Source organism: Oryzias latipes, chromosome 7 (assembly GCF_053564925.1).
Source record: "Oryzias latipes strain Hd-rR chromosome 7, Olatipes_Hd-rR_3.1".
Lineage (NCBI taxonomy): Eukaryota > Metazoa > Chordata > Actinopteri > Beloniformes > Adrianichthyidae > Oryzias > Oryzias latipes.
The window spans coordinates 1,054,619-1,065,590 of NC_136243.1; the positions used below are offsets into that span (position 1 = coordinate 1,054,619).

The window sequence follows — 10,972 nt, forward strand, 5'->3', positions numbered from 1 at the left end:
AATTCTGGCTGTCCTTGAATGTAGCACAAATCCTTGAGGGAGCCCTCACTCCACAAATGAAATAAAATAAGGCAGATGGATGTCACTAACTTTATTAGTCTCTGTGACAGAAGTCAGTTGCAGCAGATGACTCCTCGCAGCAGGGAAAACAACCAATAACAGAGCTGGGAGGCTGTTGCCATGGTTACAAACTTTTTAATGGCATGGGAGGGGTAGGTTACTATGGTGGCCACAGTGAGTACGACCAAGTTAGATCTCAGAAGCTGTTTTTTACAGAGCTAACATGACACTTGCAGAAGATCATGGGTAATTTTGTACCATACACAGACAGAATTTTCATTAAAGCAGAGAAAAAGACAACAGCAGGACCCCCCCCCCCCCCCTTCTTCCCCTTAACCCCTCATGTACTCAAGAATCTGATCCATCTGTAGTTTTGAGTTGTAGTTCACAGCAGCTCTTCGGTGGCGTCGACTTACATGGTTTGTTTCTTCAGATGCAGCCAAGGTGTCAATGCGTTTAATCCTCTGAAGTGTGGCCCCATAAGGGGGGAGCTTTTTATCTTCTTCATCCCCCTCCTCAAGCCTTTTAACCCTAAGGAGGGGGGAGTCAATGCTGGACAACGGAGAAGCCATGTCTTCAAGGGCACGGCGGGTGGTTCTGAGGTTGGGGCTGATAGGTTCAGCTGTTTGCAGCGACAGGTCCCTCCTTCTCCGTCTGTGGCCGGACAGAGCCAGAACTGGGGAGGTTTGGGGGCCAATGGTGGAAATTATTCTTGCAACCAACCTCCTGGACAGGAGACAAGAGTTAGGGATCAATCCATTGGCCTTAAGTTTAAATATTGGCTAAAGTTGCAGCTCTGCTCCGCTGGATCCAGCACTTCAAAGACTAACAGACCTGAGAATCAGAGTGATAATGAGAGATGACCCAGTGTTTTTGGAAAATCTCTGTTGCTGAAAGGCAACGCCCCCACTACAAATTATCAGCCCACAGAGGTCTTCCTTCCACTGGTTATTCACTATTTGATTTTTTAAGGCCACAGAGGCACCTACAGTCCTGTCCCACTTCTAGCTGTGAGTGGCAGTTTTAACCCTTGTGCTATCTTAGATGACCCCACCCTTACGTTGACGTGTTTTCCCTACCATGACAAAGGTGGATAAAGGTGGAAAGATTTCATGGAATCCATGGACACCAGTGAAGATCACAAATCATTGAAGAAAAAAGGTTCAGAGCACTGTCTAGTGGGTCTAGATGACCCAACTCCCAATGGTAAAGTGCCTAGGATAGCACAAGGGTTACCTTGAATGGCACTCTTGCCCAACCCGTTTACAAGGGGAGACGGTTAGGGGAACCTCATTTAGTTTAGTGTTTAAACTCTGACATTAAGAACTGAATACCAAAATGACCATAAAAACAAAACGCCCTAACCACTACAGCTGTAGTGTTAGGTGAGAGTTTTTCCAAACAGCAGAGGGTAGTGGTGTGTAGGATGACTCTGGTGATGAAGCAGATGAAGAAAGGGCAAATGTAGAGAAGAGGACAAACTGGTAGAAACTGTTACAGGAACAAAGTTGCATGACTTTTCAGAAGCTGTTGAAACAGGTTCTGGGTGGTCAGGAGGTACTCCCAGATGACTGGATAACTACAGCTTATGTCATCATGTAGACAGGTAGGAATGTACTTGGTATGTCATCAGGAAAGAAAGTTCACTGTAAAATAGGTGCTGTAGATTTTACTGGCAGCTGGATGCCAGTAATTAATGTAAAGCATTTCATAGCTTTCTTACTGTACAATGAATTATTTCAAATTTTGCAGTTAATGTTAAATTGATAAAGCTGTAAAATGAAACAGTGCATGGATACTTTACTGTATTTCATTTAACAGTTGTACTACTGTAAAATGAAATGCAGTAGACACCGTAAATGTCACAGTAATTGTACTGTGCTTCCTTTTACGATTATATTACTCTATTTTCATTTCCATTTAATCTACTGTAAAAAAAGGTAAATAAAAAGTTATTCTGGTTCTCTTATGAAAACTTCTTCAGCTATTTTGAGCAAAGGCCATTTTCACCTCTTCTCTTAGTTCAGTACAACTACTCTTGCAGCTGTTTATGGCCAAAGTCGTATTCACCCTCAGCTGTTAACCCTTGTGCTATCTTAGATGACCCCCCCCCCCCTTCCATTGACGTGTTCTCCCTACCATGATAAAGGGGGATAAAGGTGGCAAGAGTTCATGTAATCCATGGACACCAGTGAAGATCACAAATCATTGAAGAAAAAAGGTTCAGAGCACTGTCTAGTGGGTCTAGATGACCCAACTCCCAATGTTAAAGTGCCTAGGATAGCACAAGGGTTACAGATAATACAACCCCAGACAGAGTCATACAATCATTTATCTTACAATTTAAACTATTATTGAACAATTTTAAGTCAACTCGAATAAAGCAGGTGCACAGAGAGAATATAGAAACTCAACACAAGAAGGTCTCCAATGGGGCATGAACCAAGGACCTATTGGTGTGAGGTAATAATGCTAATCACTGCACCACCATGTTAACACATTTTCGATGTACCTATAATTTCCATGGTGAGTGGTAACATTTTTTTGGATTCATTTAGTTTTGAAAACAGTAAGTTTTTTAATAGCTAAAGTTTATTTTTTATAACCTAATCCCTAAAAATAATAGCCTTACAATAACTGTTAAATGTATTGATACATTCAACCAGTTCTGTGATGAATATACCTTATGATCTTTGTATTATGGAGCCACAATGCTAATCACTATACCACTGATTAGGTTCAAATTGAATTCTCCTTCTTCCAAAACTGCAAATCAGATGTTGAACTAAGTTCCTTAAAGTTGCATACATTTGCCACTCCTGGCACTCCTTCAGACTTTGTTCATCTGTCTGTAACCCTGCGTACAAATCTGCGGTCTTTGTGCGGAGTAAATCTACAAAAGATAAGTAACTGTCTCTGAGTTGTTATTCATTCATTTCTGTGTGCTGGAAACTGAAAAGGGGAAACGAACCAACCTAATAATAATATTTTTATTTAATACAGTCCTTTCTAGAAAATCCAGTTTCCTCACAGAATTGCATCTCTGAGTATTTCTTTATTCAAATTGATGTGAATCAGAAGCAGACAACAAAATGCTGTTTGGAAAAGCTTGTACCGGTAAATGTGATGTAGGATATACAAAGGCAAGCCACAAGCACAGTTTCTGCTCCATTCTGAGGCATCCACTTGCAGACAAATAGATCCTCGAATGTCTTTGCTTTCCTAGTCTGAGATGCATCTGGATCAAAACTGTACGGCTGGATAGCTCCAATATTTCTCACCATTTTTGTGGCAGCACTAATGTTGGGCATTATGTGGAATGATAAGCTAGCAGGACAGAGTGTAAACAATGGGAGGATGGAAAATGTCACATGTCCTCTAAATCTAGTATTTTTTTAAGTTAATCTTCTAATGTTTTTGTGTACCAATGCTGAATATGCACCCCACCTTTGGTCATCAGTTCTTGATGCACCTGATGCATCTGAACATGCACCTCACCTGAGCCCCACTTCCCACACTCACCTGAGAGTGTCCTGCTTGCTGCTTGGTCTATATGAGACGCCCTGCGTTTGTCCAGCTCTCTGCAGCAGAGTCTGAAACAGCTTAAAGTCCATCCTGAGATTCAAGAATAGTGAGTTAACTTGTGTTCTCTGCAACAGTGACAATCACCTGACAAGACTCACCTGTCCAGCAAAGCTTCCGCTAACTGCAGCTCCATGAGGCTCTGCCAGTCAGCAGGGGACCTCCCAATGCTCACCCCCCTACCACTTTCATCATAGTCTTGGACAACTTGTTCCTGGTTATCCTCTTCAACCCCCAATCCAGCCCCCTTAGCATCACTCAGGAGCTGGAGCAAAGCACCCAAATAAACTGCAGATGGATAGATGTGTTAAGAAGAGAAGACTTCTGAGCTTACAATGAAGGGAAAACATATTTAAATATTTTTCAAAACAAATTTTAAATAATCTGGCTTTTTAGGAATGATCAAGACTGCAATGAATCACAAAGTCAGTGAATCTAGCTGGGTTCCTTGGTTCTTGCCTATTGAATCGGAGTTTGGTACAACCTTACTTTAAACTGAAACATAGCAAATTCTTGAAAAAATATATGTTGGAGAAGGAGCTTTGTCCATTGTTCACCATGGTGTAGAGTTAGAGTGATCAACCTCTGATCAGGGGAGGGCAGGTTTGGTTTCCGCCTCGCCCGCCCATGTGTTGAAGTGTCTTTGGGCAAGACACTGAAGTCCATCCTGGGCAAGGATGTGGAAGCGGTGGAGGAGTATAAATATCTGGGTGTGACTATCGACAGCAGACTGAGCTGGAGGAGCCACAGCACTGCTGTGTACAAGAAGGCCTGCAGCAGACTCTACTTCCTAAGGAAACTGAGGTCTTTCAATGTGTGCAGCAAGATGCTGGAGATCTTCTACCAGTCTGTGGTAGCCAGCACCCTGTTCTCTTCCGTGGTCTGCTGGGGAAGCAGTATTGCAGTCAGTGACACCAACAGACTGAACAAGGTGATCAGGAAGGCGGGTTCTGTCATTGGCTGCAAACAGGACACCTTTGAAGCAGTGATGGAGAGGAGGTCACTGAACAGACTTCTTTCATTCATGGACAACCCAGAGCATCCTCTCCACCCTGTTCTGGACAAACAGCGGAGCTCCTTCTTTAGGAGGCTCAGACAGCTCCGCTCCAAAACTGCCCGGTACCAGAAATCCTTCATACCCAATGCAAGAACCCTGTACAACAAATCACAATGCAAAAGATAGCCTTTGCACATTTTTCATTATTTATTTATTTAGTTTTTTTCTATTTTGCATATTTCTTTTGCACATCTTTTCACCTGCACTGTTCTGTAAATAGCTTTTTAAATTATACTACCTTGATGTTTGCATTTATGCTCCATTTTCTTTGTTCTTGTTTTTTTATATCATTCTAAGTCTTTTTTTTCCCTCTGCTGTCAGTTGCTATGGTGACAAACAAATTTCCCACATGTGGGATCAATAAAGTATTTCTGATTCTGATGTTGCTCTTGCTTGTTGAGGTTGGTTCCAGTGTAAGAAAGTGGAACCGCCATCAGTGTGTGAATGTGTGTGTGCATGGGACTGTGACTGTAAAGCACTTTGGGCCTTAAATCAAGGTAGAAAAGTGATAAACAAGTATCTGCCATTTACCCTCAATAGTGAGCCCCCACCCCCGTCAACAGAGACATATGATGGTCAACGAGCTAAATTGCTCTATCGTTCTCCAACCTGCTTTCTGGTCCTCCTCCTGCTCCCTCCTTTGATCTGTCTCCACCAGTCGCTGGAGGGCCTGGCCTAGCCCCCTGTCCCTCCAGGCCTGTGAATGGTAGAACAGGTCGTTGGCCCTGGCCTCTGACTGAGGATATGACCTCATCTTGTCCTCATACTGCAGCAGGTCAGGGACATTTCTGTGACGGTGTGTGGCTCTGCCCACTGATACATCTAGGCCACGCCTTTCACCGTGACCTGCAGGAATTGCCTGAACCAGAAAGGTTAAAGGTTAAAGAACAGTGATAATCTGAGGCTAAGTCAGGTACGGTAAATTCATTTTTACTGCACGAGTTATAAACAAATAAATCTCATTGGCATTAACAGGTATCCTGCAAGAGTCCAAAAAAATGTTTCAAAGGCTAATTGGTGACTCTAAATTGTCCTTAAGAATGACTGTGTGTGTGGTTATGTAGCCTGGACAGCCTGGAAGCCTGGATAAACAGAGAGAACCCCACCTTAGCCCAATAGTGGCTTTGATAGGCTCAAGCACCACCATGACCTCAAAAAATATTCAGCAGCAGGTTTGTAAAATAGGTTGATGGAAGTCTGATCCAGTTTAAATGCAGCTTTCTCAGCACTCGAAACCCTTGTGCTATCCTAGGCACTTAAACATTGAGTTGGGTCATCTAGACCCACTAAACAGTGCTCTGAACCTTTTTTCTTCAATGATTTGTGATCTTCACTGGTGTCCATGGATTACATGAAATCTTTCCACCTTTATCCACCTTTGTCATGGTAGGGGCAGGGCTCGACATAGCCATTTGTCCGCTGGCCCGGTCCTGTTTTTCGAGCAGTACGGACCACAAGACTTTATTTTTTACTTGTCCGCTCGGGCCACTAAAATATCTAACAATTAATACATTTTTCACCTTTTACAATAAAGTATATTTTGCGAAAACGTGTAGATTTACCTCGTCTTTATAATTCACTTTTTCTGCTAGTCCTGTGTTTAGACTTCAAGGGTTTCTATGGGAAACCTTTTATCACTCTTCTCCTCTCCCGCCTGCTTGCGCGGCTGTCACTGCCGAGCACCACGCGGCACGCGCTCACTCAATTTTTTTTTCAAACTTTATTGAATGTAACAATTCAATACTAAACAATGTTAAACGGCAACAACGAAGGAACAAGCCAGTGGGTTATTATTACATTTTAGGCAGATATATTTAAACTGACACACATATCAGCGCGCCCCCTGGTGGTTTTTCACCGCGATGATCATAAATCCAACACCGTCACTGAAGAGAGACTGAAGCATGTCAGAGATGTGGAAGACATGGCAGGAATAGATAGGAATATGTTAGATGGAGTGACGGGTGGAATTAGTACTATGGACAGCAAGATATTTAATGAATGCATTGAAGATGAAACTGTATGCACTAAGCTTTAAGCTGAATGTCAAAGAATCAAAGGCAACTCAAAATACCTGAATCTCAGACTCAAATGGAGTATAATGTCAAAGTACTTAATTTTGTTTTTCTTTACAACACTGTAAGCAGTAAGTATTTCTAGTTAGCTGAATGATCTCAGTAATTTAATTGTATTTAATTTTTCAATTATTTAATTTAATTAGGTAACTAAAGTAACTAAAAAGTAAATGTAACTTTGCAACAGTAAAAAAAAGCAGAACCTTAAGGCAGTCAGAGGAAAAAAGTCAAGAAAACTTCTTAACTATTGATTAGGAACAAATGTGAAATAGCAGTGATTAGAGGCAGCATGAAAACTTCTTATCTAGTGTTTCCTACTACACTGCAGCGCTCTCTTCAAAACATCTGAAACAGACTAGAGCAGATTTAAGTTTGATATGCTCTATTTTTAGTCATTGAAAAGTGTATAAATAAGTGCTAGATGTCACCAGAATGCACCAAATTGCACCATATTAAAATTTTCCGGGGGGGCATGCCCCCGGACCCCCCTAAAGTTGCAAGCACCTGCGGAGCGGCGGGTCTCGCTGTGCGCGGTGTCGGGCCAGTAACTTTCAAAAACTACTGGCCCTGTGGGCCAGTGCAAATTTCTGGGCTATGTCAACCCCTGAGGGGGAACACATCAATGGAAGGGGGGGGTCATCTAAGATAGCACAAGGGTTAAAGTTAAATTCCTTTAACCTGGGGCTTATTGAACAAATGGGCTCACATTTATTATTTGAGCCTAAATAAGCTTTAATTAAAAAAAACACAAAACAATAGTCCATAGAAATCAGTGCTGCTCTTCAATCTATGTTTAGTCTGCTCTGGCATCTCCCTGAACTACACTTTTAAGCAATCTTATCTCACTCATGCTTTAGTCACTTTAGCCTTTTAGAATTGTCAAATAAAAATGTTTTTGTGTGTGTGCAACAAGTACTACACGGAATAGAGAGAGCTCATAGATAAGTCTTTAATTTAAAAAAATAAGTTTGAGTTTTAAAAATGTTTCTATTATTTTGCATGATAGCTTTACATTCGTTCAAATTGTTTTTTCTTTCTTTTATTTAAAGAGATGTGAGTCGTCATGATGAAACAGGGATTTGTTTTAACAACAATCAGAAGCCTGATGAAATGTATCATTCTGATACCAAGTACCATGACCACGCCTAGCAGTGGCACATGAGCACGGAGTGTGCAAAGCACAGCCCAGCCAGAGACCAGCCATTCCACCGTGCCAAGGTCCCAACAGAAGCCCCTACCCACCTGTAGCGCCCCTAGCCCCGAAAATGAGCAGCCAACCACCACCTAGGAATTCTGATCTTCCCTCGACCCCAACCCCAAGCAAGAACCAGGCCCTCAAAGGGAAACCCACCCCATGCTACATGCAACTACCACCTGCACCTGCCCCGTGGGAAGTCCAGTAGAGAGCAAGGCAGGGGCCACTCCTCCCTTCCCAAGAGGAGGACATCCAAGAGAAGTGGGGGTCTCCGACAAGCGTAGTAAAAATGGGCCGGCCCATTTTCTAGATCTGGGGTTCTCTCAAAAAAAAAAAAAAAAAAAAAAAAAAAAAAAAAAAAAAAAAATGGGCCGGCCAGGCTCCCCCAGGATCAGAACCAGCACCACAGAGAGACGGACATCCCCATGGGATCCCTGGCTCATGGCCTAGCCAGAGAACTCAGGGATCCCTCTTCCTACAAAGAGAGGGCCACTAGGCCAAGGAAGCCAGCACCCAAGTTACACAACCACCATGCTGAGGGCCTGGTTCCCCCTGCCAGGTATGTGTGGTCCCACCTTTCTGTTGTAATGTGTGTGAGATCCTGCTGCTCTGCAAAAAAACTATGTCTTAAAAAACGAAACAGTTTTTTTTTATTTTAGCTAAAAACTGCATAAAGAAAGACCACTGGAAACACTTTTACAATAGAAAAAAATGTAGTTAAAGTGAGACTTTAAGAGAAACAAAATGCACATTTCTGCACTGGTGGAAGTCTAAGTACCCAGAGAAAACCAACACAATCACAAGGACAACCTGCAAACTCCACATAGAAAGATCAAAAGCTGAGATTTGAACCAGGCCTTTTTGCTGATTTCAAGATTAGCTTTAAGTTTAGGTTCAGTTTATAGTTTAGGTGTGGTCTTTTAGTGTAACCTTTACTTTCATGTTGTTTCTGCGACGTTTGTCTTTTTTGTGTCAGACTGTTAGAAATGATGTTATCACACGTTAAACAAAAACAGAACTATCCACAGTCAGGGTGCTATCCCTCAGATTGGCCAGGGGGATGCAGCTCTGTTGTGTCATGGCAAACAACCCTGATCTTCCTTCAAGAGACCATGAAAGAATCTTTTTCAGGCTTATGGAGTCAGACACATAAGCACACACACTAAGCACTCATCAATCCTTCTGCTGTAAAAAAAAAAACTGCCTTGTTGCTGTGGGTTACCAGCTCTTTTCACCCCCCCCCCCACCACCACCACCGCCACCACGGCCTGAAATTATTGGACCTTAACTCGGTTCTTGATTCTGCTGAAAACCAGAGCTTTGAAGGACAGTAAATCAGGGCCGTACCTTCAAACAGCTTTCACCAGGGCATGTAGACTCAGATGTAAACAATGAAGATGATGCTTTTGCGTCGTCTCAGGTTACCATGGTGATGCATCATCACAGACAGATGAAAGACAAAACAGGACAGGGACAGATGGTGGTCCTTACCTGAGCAGCAGAGATAAGAACAGCACTAAGCATCAGGAGGCTGAGAGACGCCATGCTGCAGACCGACTGCAGATGCTCCTCTGATAGGAAGGGTTTGGGTGGGGGAGGATTTAGTAGCAGCAGAGGGAGGAGCTCTGAAAGAACTGGAAAATAGGTTGGGGGAGGGGAAGGTAGCAACAGCTCTTTCTGGGGGTGAATAAAAGCAGATACAAATGTTTCAAGCTAACATTTAAACTGAGCATTAATTCTAAATCAATTTGAAGAGAAATGATAACACTGATAAGAGCCATTCAGAGCAGAGCTTGGAACTGTCAATCGAATGCTTTGAATGTTCAACGGGAGGGCAACTACTGTTATTGAGGCATCTGATTAGTCAGTTAAAATCTTGAACAACTTCAACTACAGCAAAAATATCATGACATATGGTAGTTTCCTATTTGAACGCCAGGGGGGAGGACTTGTTCAGTCCAGTTCCCATTTACTGTCATTTGTTGTAACTAATCACTTCCATCTGGTGTCTGTCAGCCATGCTAAAGATGATGGTCAGCATAGAGTATGTGCTGAATCTCCACTTTCAGGCACATCAGCTTTATCTTGAGCATGAAACAAACTAGAGGACTCTGAAGCATCATAGAGCAGTTTCTCCATTTTCTCTGTATTTTGATGGAACTCATCTCACTTGCAGGAAGCTGAGTCTTATTTATTTTTTTTGGTTGTTTTATACTGTATTACGCCTGCACAATATACCGCAAATTTATCGTTATCGCGACATTAAGCTGTGCAATATACATACCGCAAAAAACAGCGAAAATGGCAATAAATGGTTACCTTAAATGTGCTAAAACAAACTCATGGCAGCTTGAAATATTGAACAAATGAAATAAATCCCTTTATGCATTTAACCAATCGGAAGGACCTGTTTACGTTGTTGATCAATCAGATGAGCCCTTTTATGTTTGATGTTTGCCTCCTATGTCGACGAGGGTCATTTGGAGTATAACTTTTAAACTGTTGCAGTGAAATGGAAATGATGTTTTTGGTTGTTTTGCTATTTGTGTAAATACCGCAAATTATATTGTTATCGCAATATTAATCACCAATATCGCATATCGCGAGTTTTCCTCATATCGTGCAGCCCTATACTGTATTATTCTCTGCTTTACTACAATCTAATCTCCTGAAACACTCCTGACCTTTGTGACATAAAAATTAGCTCACCCTGACATGACACAAAGCCTTCTGTATCCAGCACAGCACTGGTTTGTGACTCTGTTCCACTGCAAACTATTTAATACTTGCAAAGAATTACAACTTTGTTTTTAGAGATTCAAGATATTTTAGCATTTGAAGTTGTTGTAACTTCTCTTTGCTCTACACCTTTCCAAACCGTTCTCATAATCAACACAGTAGAGAATTTGTTTATCTCATTAAGAGTGAGGATCTAGAAATAAGAAAATTACTGTTAGTCAAATCCAATTTTATTTGTTACATACTTAAATTGCATTTCAATGC

The 10,972-nt window shown here is 41.9% G+C and overlaps 1 protein-coding gene across 1 annotated transcript; it reads right to left on the reverse strand.

The window, feature by feature from the left end:
* Window positions 1–76: 76 nt before the first annotated feature.
* On the reverse strand, window positions 77–9,613 carry pcsk1nl (proprotein convertase subtilisin/kexin type 1 inhibitor, like). Its single transcript, XM_004084529.5, has 5 exons — window positions 9,461–9,613; window positions 5,309–5,558; window positions 3,744–3,930; window positions 3,583–3,675; window positions 77–786 (listed from the first exon to the last, which is right to left on the reverse strand). Exons 1-5 carry the CDS (start codon window positions 9,512–9,514, stop codon window positions 393–395), a joined length of 978 nt encoding a protein of 325 aa, XP_004084577.1. The 5' UTR covers window positions 9,515–9,613; the 3' UTR covers window positions 77–392.
* Between the last annotated feature and the right edge of the window lie 1,359 nt (window positions 9,614–10,972).